This window comes from Urocampus carinirostris, chromosome 1, assembly GCF_059441175.1.
Source record: "Urocampus carinirostris isolate Australia breed hairy pipefish chromosome 1, RoL_Ucar_1.0, whole genome shotgun sequence".
NCBI lineage: Eukaryota > Metazoa > Chordata > Actinopteri > Syngnathiformes > Syngnathidae > Urocampus > Urocampus carinirostris.
Window position 1 is genome coordinate 29748323 of NC_142349.1, and position 13051 is coordinate 29761373.

Consider the following 13051-nt stretch of genomic DNA (forward strand, 5'->3'; position numbering starts at 1 on the left):
GGAAGATGTGTCCACTGTTGCTGAAGTAAATTATTTTTGCAAGCATTCTATAAATGATGTCCACGTGTTTTTGTGTCAAATTAGCACAAATGTAGACGGATCGATACCAAAACTCATCTGCCAAACATTGATATCAAATCACATCTGCATGAACCCCATGAATGTATCATTGTTAAACCATTCCAATTTATTTCTTTGGAAGCCTAAAATATACATATTTCACAAGATATTACAACAATGGATATTACAGTTTATCACCTAACTGGGGTAATCCTTCTGTTTGTGCCAAGTAGAGCTCACCTGATGTGTTCACATCAACCTTTGTGACTACATAGTATACATATATCAACTTTACTATAAAAAGATCTGTTCTATCTGGTGATACCCAGGAAAAAAAACGTTTTATCAGTTGTTTTGGTTCAGACAAAATATATACCATAATTCATTTGGGCTATTTAAATAAAACTATACATTAAGAACAGTTCTAACACCAAACCAAGTCATTAAAGATTACCCAATTTCAGAGTGAGATTTTATATATTCGTATATAATTTAATATTTCTATGCTTTAGACAACTACAAACATTCTTGAAGAGTAAACTGCAATGTCCAGGTTGTAGTGAATACAACAAATGCCATTTGTATCATCCATGATAAATAACTGCCATGAATATCTTTTAAGGAATTGGAAAAAATAATCGTCAGTATTAAGTACAACAAATTGATGCAATCCTCCGGCCTCTTCCCAAAAACAAATGTCACAAATCAAATATTTTGTACACAAGGTTAGCATGAAATCATTCTGCTCATTAAGAACAGGACAGCTAAAATAGACAAAGACAGTTGTGTAACGTTCAAACTCTGTCATATATCCGAGTGGAAGTTATGTTCAAGTGAGGATGAGCAAATACGCCACTTCCAGAAAAGCGTGGCCGTTCCAAACCAGAGATTCTGTTGACACTGGAGTGTTTTTACAACAAGCACAAGTCTGGAATGTAGTAAAACATTCTGCACACACACACCGCATTCACTACGACAAGAATGTACAGTTTATAATAAACATGATGTAGAAAAATAAACAGAAAAAAAACGGTTTTAGTCCTGCAGAGTAAGATTGAGTTCATTCTTTAAAAAAAAAAAAAAAATCAAAGTAATTTTGTCTTTTGGCTGTCCCAGCCTGGTATGACACATCCTTGGAAAGATCTTGTTGGATTCCTTTGGAAACTACAACCGTTTGACTGTGAATGGACTTCAATAAACTATAGTCTGATGAGTGGTGATTGGCAAAGGAAAATGAAAAACAAAAACTCCCAAGTTCCTGCTTTTCCAAATGGACTTTCACGTTGACTTCTGCCGATAGTGAAGCGTCAAATCCCCACCACTTTTCCAGATGAAATGTTTAACTGTTCTCAGGTCCATGTTGGGATCCAGAACCTTGTGAGAAGACAAAACAAGCCGTTACTGGAGCATTGGTTTTGGAGTGAGTGCCAGAACTGATAATGACGTGAAAAGGAATGAAGAGCATTAGATTATTAAATTGTTTGTTGGCGTTAGACAAGCGGGCATGAATATCGGTCAGCGGTTAAAAAGGTGAGAATAAAAACGAAAAAAAAAAAAAAAAAAGGTTCCAGTTAGACCTAAGATTTATGGCCCGAGCCCGAACCCGAGGCAATTTCGGGCCGGGTCAGGCCTGAAATGTCAGTCATACGGTCGGGTCGGGTTCGCTCCTGCTTTTTTTTTTTTTTTTTTTAATTAATTAATAATTATAAATATATGTTCATTAAAAATATATACTTAAACTATGTATGGATACTAGACCAAGGAATACTTGTTATAAAATAAATAATTTGGATAAAACGGAGAAGGAGCTGTAATTGCTTTTAACGGAGCCAGAGCATGCTCTGTGCACGTGACGTGACTGCTGTCCTCTTAATACGATCGCGCTTTATTGTTTAAATAAACGCGTTATATAGACTAGAATCTCCCAATTATTATAATTAGCTCGCTTTATTTTGTTTTAAAGCGTATTATATAGAATACGATCGCTTTTGTCGGAAGCGTACATTGACGTTGGTGACATTTTCATCCGCGTTAAAAAACGCAATTTGTAGAATACGATCGCGCTTTATTGTTTAAATAAACGCGTTATATAGACTAGGATCTCCCAATTGTTATAATTAGCTCGCTTTATTGTTTTAATAAGCGTTTTATATAGAATACGATCGCTTTTGTCGGAAGCGTACATTGACGTTGGTGACATTTTCATCCGCGTTAAAAAACGCAATTTGCAGAATAAAATCACGCTTTATTGTTTAAATAAACGCGTTATATAGACTAGGATCTCCCAATTATTATAATTAGCTCTCTTTATTGTTTTAATAAGCGTTTTATATAGAATACGATCAGGGGGGGGGGGGGAATTTGCATAGGAGTCGGAAAAGGGCACAACACGTCAACACCCACTCAATGAAAGTGCTGCGCTAAAATCTTAAGGACGTACTACTACTGCTGCTGTGGATTATGGCCCAATGATCAAGTCGTCAAAATGACGGACGCCCTTAAATGTTTTCGCTACCTCAAAAAAAAAAAAACGTCAATGACAGATTGTCGCTTAATGTAACATCTGCAGTGCAGACACAGAAATATAAAAGATGTAAATGTTTATACAGTTTTATTTAACTTAGGCCTAGATGTTGTAACAAAAGGCAGAGTTTAATTTGTTATCATAAATCACCCCTCCTTATAAATAAAATATGTAATTTCGGGCCCCTTTCGGGCCGGGCCAGCAAATCCAGTTAATTAGTCGGGCTCGGTCCGGGTCGGGTTTAATACCCCTCGGGCCTGCGTCGGGCTCGGGTGCTTTTTTTTGGCCCGATCTTACCTCTAGTTCCAGTACACTTCTCAACCCAAAGTTTCGGTAATCAGCAGGAGGCACCACACATATTGCACAGAAACCAAGATAAGGGATTACGCCTGATTATGGTTGTTTTTTTTTGCCTTTGATCTTATTTTTCTCTTTGAAGGCTTTAATACATGTTTTCATTGAAGTACCATATCTAATAACGGTGAGCAGTCAAGTCATGTTTATTTGTATAGCCCTTACTCACAAAGAGTCTCAAAAGGCTGCACAGATCAAAGACTATTGAAAACTACAGACTATTATGACACCATCCTCTCATCTAAAACCTACATGAGGGCGAATAATACACTTATCGTCAACGTAAAATATAGGTCATTCATATGCTATAGAATAGAAGTGTGTTTTAAGCTTAGTTTTAAACATTTACACTTAGGTTGCAGATCGAATCTCAGGGGGAAGAGCATTCCACAGCACCGAGGCCCGAATGGAGAACGCTCACAAACCTGCGGATCTCATCAATGACAATAAAAACAATTTAATTAAAAAAAGATCCCCAGAGATACATTGACACTACTGTCAATCATGTGAAAATGAATGGGTTGAATAGCACATCTATGGACTTTCTTATTAGTTGTATAATTTAAACTGTCCTGCATTCAAATTTTAAACAAAGGCTATACTGAGATTTCATTAAACAATTGAAGGTATTATTTGCAAGTCACTTTAAAGCCATTCATGTAGTAAATCTATTGCTGTCAGGCTGTTTGTGTCATTGCAATGCCAATTAAGAATGCTTGTCAATTTGCCATCAGAGCGTTTTTCTGCAACTCCAAGATAAGATGTGGCACCCCGGGATAAACACGTGATAAAAGCCTTAAAAGGAAGAAATAAAAGAAAAATATATATATATATTTTGTTGAATGGGTAAACATTTGTCTGTGTTGCATTGGCCACATAGCAATCCGAACAGTAGAACCACTAGACCACTGAACGCAAGAACACAGTTGCATAGGGCACTTGTTCAGTTAGATCGGGGGGCCTTGAACATTTTCAAGCCGAGGGGTACTATAGTAATTAGCCCAAAGGGCACCCAGCTTGATACGCATTTTATCATGTTATCACCATACTATCATCAGGTTAATTACTGGATGTGAGGTTAAATAAACCCGGTCAACAATGAAAAAAACAACAACTTGAAAATCACAATGACCTAACAGGTCTGTGGGTACCTCAGCTGTCCTTAGGAGGGCACCACGTTGGACACCCCTGAGTTAGATTGATGAATGGTAGCAAATACAGCTTTGGGAGTTGTGTTTTGTTGCTATTTAGTGGACATATGAAAAAATGCAGGTTATTGTTTTAAGATGGTCCTGCATAGAATAAAAAAAAACCCTCTGAGCTACACGGATCTTGTAAGACGCCTATTTTGACATCAAAACAGCGAATTCCGCGGAAAGGCGACGGATTTTCATGCCTGAACAAGAGTCATTCACATGAAAATTTACCTGGTCTTGACACATGAGTTCTATCTTCTCCTCAGCTAGCATGGCCATGTCCTCCTCCTTTTCCTGCTCTCCTGGCTTGTCGTTGGCGGAAGAACTTGTGGTCTGCGATTCGTTGTCCAGATTGATAATTTTCTCGTACACATGCTCCATCACCTTCCTCACCTGAAGCATATCACTGGCTGAAAGTCGGTCCCTGTGGTGCAGAGAGGGCAAATAAGTTGGACCAAAGAAGGCTGGTCTTTAATTTTAAGGAGTGGAGAAAGACTCACTTCTTCAGAGTTTTTGCCCCAGAGGATGAATGAGGTTGGAGGTAAAACGGAATCTTGTTAAACTTGGGCATATTTTTCTGTCAAAAAGAAACACATAAGTGGAATGCAGTTGACAAGATGACAAAACATCCCAACAAGTTGACAGAACACGTGAATAAAACTGACATGCTGAAATTGGGATCAAAATTGATTGGGTTAATCAATGCACACAACCGCATCAAGTACGCCAACACAATATTATGGAAATCTCAAGATTATTCACTTTTGACAATTTTGTCAAATACAATTACCGTATTTTCCGCACTATAAGGCGCACCTAAAAGCCTTTATTTTTTTTTCAAAAGCTGACCATGCGCCTTATAATACAGTGCGCCTTATGTATGGATCAATATTAAGTCGCAAAGTCTTGCAACTAAGGCAAGCAGCCGCCGACTAGATTTTCCCCCAAAGGCGAAGTAGTCCGCGGTGTATGCTGGGATTTATATACCGGCGTTTCATTTCCTAACCAATGCGTCAATCATCATTTGAATCAGTCACTATTGGCTAAAGTTATTCAGAGGTAAAGGGGGCGGATCCTTTTTATCATTTACAGGCTCGCATAGGCTAAAGGGGCGAAACAAAGCCTGCAATTGGCCGAAAAAGATGAATGTGAATCAAACAGCTGCGTTGCACCACGGCATAGAGAAAACATGTTTTACTATTCTGTATTTGTAAATATTTTACTCTCCTGGATTTACTACACTCACGGTTGTGAGAAGACCATGGTTACGTATCATTAATGAACGTGAAGGTTGCAAGAGAACTTCGGTGAGCTATGCGGCTTTATATTTTCCCGGTATCTTGTTTTAGAACGATCTTGATGTTTCTGTGATGAGTCTATTTTTAAACTAAATTCAATTCAAAGTGTTTGTCATATGCACAGTAAAGAACCCCGTTTCCCTGCACAATAAAATTCTTACTTTGCTGTCCACAGTTGCCAGCAAAAAATAAAATGGAAACTAAGAAATGTTTGTTTGGTGACATCGTACGGACACCGCATCCGCACGTGTCTACGACACGTATTTGCTTCTTTGCAAGCTTTCTGAATATTAAGGGGGGTAATAAATTCGACGTTCCCATTGTAGCGCCTTATAATCCGGTGCGCCTCATGTATGGAAAATATCGGACAATAGACTATTTTTTGGGGGTGCGCCCTATAACCCGGTGCGCTTTATAGTGCGGAAAATACGGTAATTCTTATGAGCAGAAAAGAACAACGCTACTCACATCTACAGTTATATCAATGACCCATTGAGGAACAGTCTCATTCAGCAGCATGGACTCAGTCTCTCCTCCTGAATCTCGACAAAGCAACCTGGAGCAGGATGATACCAGTAATGAAACCATCTGCGGTGGTCCTTTTAAATTTCACAGTTCAAATTCTCAAACGCTTGAGTGACATTTTGAGAAAGAGCTTTCCTAACTGCACACTATTCATATGCAGGCTCAAAATGATTGTACCATTATACAGAAAAAACAAAGAACGCTTAAAACTAAATGTAGCCATTTTCAGTTTGTGCACCTTTTTCATACCAAAATGTGCACATGTAAGCACTTTAAGGATTTTCAAAGCCAATTTTTCAATTAACGTAGTACCATTAAAAGCAAAAATCCAGTATGAAATATATCTGCGATTTATACATGCATTTTTTCATCTTAAGTGTGCATTTATCAAGACATTTAACTTTTAGATCTTGAGTAAAATGTGAACAAATCTCTCCCCAAATAGGCGTTGGGTAAAAATGACTGACATTTTGCTTACATTTTCAGTTGCAGGAAGTTTTTCCAGTTACAGTTTAGCACTAGGAAACGCTACCTACATTTTTTGCATGGCCTATAACAGAGATCCATAATTGATAAGTAATCGTTGCATTGATACACATTTAAAAGTGCCCCGATTAGGTGTAGCATGCACCGGTCTTGTCCTATTGGGCACGACCCGTAGAAGGCCATGAGGCTTTATAGGACGATGCCATAGAACTAAAACCAACAGCTGTTAATCACAAGGGAAGAAGAAATGCAATGGAAAAGCCACCAGAAAGTAATGTAGGCCTAATATTAAGCATACTTAAGAAACATGGCAACAAGTTTAAGCATTTACGAGCACTTTGCTCAAAATTCAAGTACTTTTCCGATCGTTAAAAATGCAACAAAATTCAAGCATTTTGGATAATTTCCATACAAACCCTGCATTTAGTGTTTTTGAAACAGTAAAAATACAAAATTACCTAAAAAGTGTTCTGCCACCGGCTTCCCCAAAGATAACCGGTGTGTGCGGCGGCACTTGGAAGTACCCATTTCCTTTTTGGATACGGTTCTCCTGCTCTCCATTAACTGTTGAAAGTAACAGCATATAATATGTTAACCTATAGATTTGCTGAGTCAGTTGACAATTGACTGAAAAGCTGCTTAAAGTAAAAGCAACATTTCTTTGTTGCCATTGTACTTTGTGCTGGTAATTGATGCGAGACTGCCCCACCGTGGTTTACTTCATTCTCTTCCTCATCCACAGAATTGATTCGAGTTCGGGGCCAGAACTCCAGTAGAGCTTGAAGCAGCAGTCCGCCCAGGTTGACTACAGAAACAAATCAGAAGGGTATGAATAATCCAACTTGCCACCACTGCAGCCTAGATTCGCTTTTCAGCTTTCCTACGTTTGGGGTCGGACCCGTCAGAGCTTGAGAAACCGGCATCCTTTGCGGATACCCAGGCAGCGAAGCAATCGCTCTCGTCTAGTGTAATGGTGAGCATCTGTTCAGCAATGTACAGCACAGACAAAGTTGCAATTCATGTTAGCACCAAGGCCGAAGGTTTTTTCCCCTTTGACTCGTACCCTAATTACTCAATAGGAAATCTAAAATTTAGGCGACCCTCCCAAGTTGGCACCAAAGCAATATTTTAATATTAGACAGAATGTTGTATTGAGCAGCACATGAGAGTTTCGCTTCAAATAAGGCAGGTATACATTTGTATCTGCAAGTTAAACATGCAAAGGCCAGTAAGAAGAAATGAGGATGTTACATCAGTAATTCTTTTTTTCAATTTTCCCAGTATTTTGTTTCGAATTGGAGAACCTGATCTGCTCATCATTGCATATATTTTGACACCACAATAGTTCATTTTTAAGGTATTTACAATGAATATTTTAGTGTGATGTCTTATACAGTGACTTCCATTGAAGTGATCCTAATATCAGTCTGATGCTAAGAGCACTGTAGGGAAACATTTTACTGATAAAAGGGTAGATAAGCAGAAGGGAAAAAAGATGCATATGACAGGCAAAATTGGACTCACCCCAGTTTTCAAATCAACCGAGAACCAATTTGGCACATAAACCATCTTGAAGCGCTTTTTAATCTCCTCATCAAACTCCACTTTGCCCAGGTCTTCACCTTTGCAAGCCTGAAGATCACACAAAGGCTTCATTCAAGCCAAAAGACTGATTTGAAGATGTTGCGTAGAGCATAGTCAACTGCTATTGTTTACCTTCAAAACATCCCAGAAAGCCACATTGTTGTTTGTATCTTTGGTAAGTATATGCCTCTTGTCATTCAGGATGTGACACTGTATAATACTAGCCCCTCCTACAAAAGAAATTCAAACCTTTTCACATTCAACCAAGGAAAGAAGGTTGAAGAAAAACTTCTAGCTCGACATAAAAATATATTTACCTTTGATGACTTGTTCTGCCTGTGTGCACAGAGGTGTTAAAGGGGTGCTGCAGTCGTTATCGTACTCTCCCGATGATCGGAAGTTGTGCATTCCTTTCAGAGACTGCAAAGACAAACAAACGCCAAATAATTAATCAAATCATGCAAAATTACAATACCGTAATACTATGTTATCATTGTTACTTAATAGTATGAATTGGACTACACTGTATTCTAGAGTCATTATCCTTTACATCATGCGTTCCTACCCATTTATTAACAGATGACTTGGTGGTAGAGACCCAAATAGAAGGAGGCGGGTCAGCAGATCTGTCTAATTCCATCTGTGCAAACAGACAAAAAACAGCAGGTTTGAATAAAGCCCATTGCATCCAAAAGAGGGGTGTAGAGTTTATGGAGTTATTTTCCTTCCATGGCAAAAATAGTCATTCGGAAGCTAGCCCACATTATAGTAAAGTAACCTCCAAATGTATGTGCAGAGACGGGAGGCAGCGTCGTGGCCGTCATAGACTTTCTGGACTGGTTTGCAGGCTGGGGGCGTCGTTGATGTCATGCACTTTCCGGACATTTTCAACATCTTACCTTATGTTTACTATTATGTGTACAGTAAAGCTAATTGTAATTCACCCTGGTCAATCCTGGGAGGGGGATTACCACATGTGAGGTCCTTTCTCAAGGTTTCTCTTTTCTCCTCACACTGAGGTTTTTGAGTTTTCCTTGCCCGCATGCTGGTTTAAGATCAGGTAATTGTGTAATTTTGTAACTGTAATCCTGTGCAGTCCTTTGAGACATTTTTGTGATTAAGGGCTATATAAATAAATTTGACTTGACTTGACTTGCACATCTATGTTTTATTTTCCGAATTCCAAATTAAAGCTAACAGTGTGCCATTCTTATTTGAAGGACTACACTGTTATGGTGTGAGCGTTGATGAGATAGATGAAAACATTGAGTTCCAATTTTTGTGAGGAGATGAATAAGGAAAAAAAAATAAAATTCAAAGGAGACACTGGATCTCTTGTTTCCCTGCAGGAACATATTAATGTCGAGATTTGTCTGACAAAGCACAAGGAGTGGATTCTTACTTTGAGCACCGGAGCCTTCTCCTCACAGATAAGAACACGGATGTCAGGGTTGCGCAGGTCCGTGCAATAAATCTTTTTGTCTCTGCCTCCGGAATAGACATGTGTGAAAGCCTCATTGACCTGTAATGCCCAAACGCCTTCATCGTGCACGCGGTATGTGGCGATGCATCGCTGTTGACCAAGAGACCATAGACGAATCGTTCCATCCGAACTGCCCGAAAGGCACTGCAGGACAGCAAAGCAGGTTCATGATATCATTTTTTTTCAAAACTATTGGCCTCTTTATTTATTGGTGCAGATGGCTAATCTTTGAATCAAAATCTACATTATCTGTTTTCTCAGGCAGTATGTCAGAAAGGATTTTCATGTATATAAAACTGCTGGAAGAAATGTAATTACCCAGAAAAAAAGAATTGTATAAAATAATGATCATTTTTATTGCCTCGCTACAAAAGAGTTCCACACAATGGTTCTTAGCTTTCTTGCTCAAGATAATCTATTTTGGCTCAGGAAGAATGGCAGATATAGGTCTAATTAGAAACAGTTACACTTACTTGAGTACCATCCCGATTCAAAAGCAGCGACTTTACGTTATCTGTGTGGCCTTTTAGTTTCATCAGTTTGGCGCATGTTCGGGGATCCCAAACTCTCAGAACCTGAGAAAGAAAACGAGGGCATTAAGCAGACAAATGGTGAAAAATTATACAACAATTGTTTATAATAATAATAATAATGCATTTTATTTAAAAGCGCCTTTCAGACCACCCAAGGACACTGTACAGACAATGAAAAAATACAATTTAAAAAGTTGTAAGCAAAATAATAAATAAAAAACAAGACATAAAATCATAAAAACATAGGAAATGGAGAAGCTATGTGTTGTAGGCAGTCCTGAACAGGTGTGTTTTTAGACGGGACTTAAAAGTGGAGAGGGGTGTGCAGTTTTGGAGGTCCGGAGGTAGATTGTTCCAAAGCTTGGGAGCAGCTGAATATTATGCAAAATGGTCACTCAAAAACTTCATAGAATCAATGGGAAACGTATACAGCTTTTGATTCATTCTTAACTAAGAGTTGATTAAATTTGAATCGCACAAACCGAATTCTGATAGCATTACAAGCGGAGTTGGATGAAAATAGATTGGAAATGAGAAAATATGTAATATAATGACCCATGATCGGAAAACAAAATTAACACTCACTTATCCCTGTAAGATTATGTTTCAATTTGGTCCAAAAGTAGAGCATACCACATGTGAATGTGGTGTGCAAAAGCATTGAAGTGAAATCCAAATAAAGTTTGGTTTGGTAAAGTAAACTTTAAACCTTTAGGGAATGAAGAACAAAGAGTATTTGGTGAGTGCTCTGAATAGTTCAAAGATTTCAAACTTTAAAGATACAATTTAGCATTAGCCAAGGCTTTACCAGGATCACAAGCTTCTGTAGTCGTGCTCAAAGTTGTGGTTGTCTGAGGAGACAATTGTTCCCAAATCGGTCCACAATTAACAATTGTGAGTTATTTGCATCGAACCGAAAGCTTGCTCGCATGACAAGAGCTGGGAGACTGAGTAACGGTAGCAATTCCAAATGTGTGTTCAAAAGCGGAATACAGTAATTCTGCAAATAAGTCAGCAGCAAGACAGAAACTACACCTGTGAATAAAAAATGGTGTGGACTGCAGGTTTTAAGTGCTTATCACCGTACTTGTATAATGCCTTACAATTACTCCTTTTCGCAGGAGCAACTGACCAATTCATATTTTATCAACGCATTACATATTGCCCCATACACAAAGGACAGTTGCTACGAAAGTTCTTGAAACAGGCACTAATAAAGAGGACAAAGAAGCTGCACCTTTTCTGTTGATCCAGACACAATCACTGTGCCCATCTGATTCATGGCCAGGCTGTAAATTGAATCCTTGTTCCCACTGAGCGACGAAGCTGTTGCACACATTTTACTTAGTTAAACATGCAATGTAAGGTAAATGAAATACAATAATATAAGATCAACCAAATTGAGTGTTTTGGCCAAAACACAATCTGCAAAACACAACTTACTTGTTACAGTGTTGTTGGAAGCAGTTAGTGCTGTGAGAGTATTGACATCCCAGAGAAATATTTGCCGGTCAAGCCCAGCAGATGCCACCAGCTCCTTGTCCTTAGCATAGGCTAAGGCTTTTACATAGTCTTTGTGAGTTCGTAACGTTGACATACAGAAACCTTTATGCGCGTTCCATACTTTTACAGTCGTATCAGAAGATGCAGATATCACTGACAACAAATGGTTACCATTGCAGTCAATTAGTGTGAAGCTCTAAATATCTGGATAGTTAAAACATTTTAAGAAGATATAACTTACATGTTTTCCCATTGCAACAAAGAACTATGTCATTGACCCAGTCTGTGTGATGCTCCATTGAAGCAATATACGGGTCCTGCTGCAATGAGAGGACCAATTTATTACATGATTGCCTTTTACAAGAATGGATGATGGCATATTGACATTAGATACCTTATGTTGGTAAACACTCCATATCCGTATAATTGAGTCTCTTCCTGCTGTGAAAAGCCGATTTAACGCGGGGTCTAGCTGGAGAGCATTCACCCCATTTCTGTTGTACTTCTCCACCTCATCTCTAATGACGTAAGACACCTAATGCAGCAAGAATAGGGAGATGAGGTCTGGTTGCTAGGACAGCCACCTGTTATTTCATAGGTATTTTGTTTGAAGGCTTCCAAAATAATATTTACGTTTCTATTGTAATCCTACTAAAGTCGCGAGAGGTGAATAAAGGCGCATTTGAATGATAACGTCAATCGAAAATACGTGCAACCCACTACATGGAAAACAGCAACAATTGGTCTTGTACTAGAAACACATCGATAGAAGACAATTATTGCACACCGGGCAACATCCGTTTATGCTCCCAGCAATTAGACAGGGCCCACCTAGAGTGACGCAAAATCCAATATAAATAACCAAAATGATGCAACAAAGTTCTCCTGATAATGCTTGACAAGAGCAGTCATTGAACATGATGCTGTCCGAGACGTACTCGTTGAGGGAATGCAAGTAAAGTATTTCATTTTGGCGCCGACGTTAGCACAAAATGCTGCACAGTAAGCTAAGCTAGCTGAATTAGCCGGCTCGACTTTGAAGAGTCATAACAGCGATGCTGCTTTTTATGGACGCTTGCGAATGGTCAACTATTATCCACGGAAGACTCGCTCAAACCGGTCGCCATGCTGTACCCGCTGTCAGGTGCTCAGCGAGAAATAGGGCAACTCTTGGAATTTACCTGTACTTTTCTCCGCCCAGCAGCATTTTGCCTGTGATGCGTGGCCATCTTGCATGTTGACAGTCAATTCATGTGATGCTACATCCGGGGCACTAAATGAAAGCACGTGCCACAGAGGATTGTGGGTAGAGTTGCCAGTGTATCCGACAGAGTGATAAGCCACGCCCACCATAGTTACGGTATCCATGTTTCACACACGGAGCAAATAGAGCGGCCGAAACAACAGCGAGCGACTCTTTAGTCGCTATTCCTGACAGCATAGCCGAATCATTTCCTTATTATGCAAACTTATATCAAAACACAATAGAAAAGGGTCTCAATTAT

General features: G+C 39.0%; 1 protein-coding gene across 3 annotated transcripts; it reads right to left on the reverse strand.

Annotated features, from left to right (window-relative positions):
* Positions 1-164: 164 nt before the first annotated feature.
* LOC148374242 (WD repeat-containing protein 48) lies at positions 165-12837 on the reverse strand. Of its 3 annotated transcripts, none has more exons than XM_088334154.1 (18): positions 12728-12837; positions 11941-12081; positions 11788-11863; positions 11487-11699; positions 11281-11369; positions 9984-10085; positions 9430-9654; positions 8593-8667; positions 8345-8447; positions 8160-8257; positions 7968-8075; positions 7328-7424; positions 7120-7248; positions 6902-7007; positions 5901-5988; positions 4635-4711; positions 4366-4558; positions 165-1434 (listed from the first exon to the last, which is right to left on the reverse strand). In XM_088334154.1, exons 1-18 carry the CDS (start codon positions 12773-12775, stop codon positions 1339-1341), a joined length of 2064 nt encoding a protein of 687 aa, XP_088190280.1. In that variant the 5' UTR covers positions 12776-12837; the 3' UTR covers positions 165-1338. The 3 variants fall into 3 exon arrangements, with proteins under 3 accessions (XP_088190280.1, XP_088190273.1, XP_088190264.1); XM_088334147.1 differs by having other exon boundaries at positions 11788-11866; XM_088334138.1 differs by having other exon boundaries at positions 7153-7248; positions 11788-11866; positions 12728-12811.
* Positions 12838-13051: the final 214 nt, after the last annotated feature.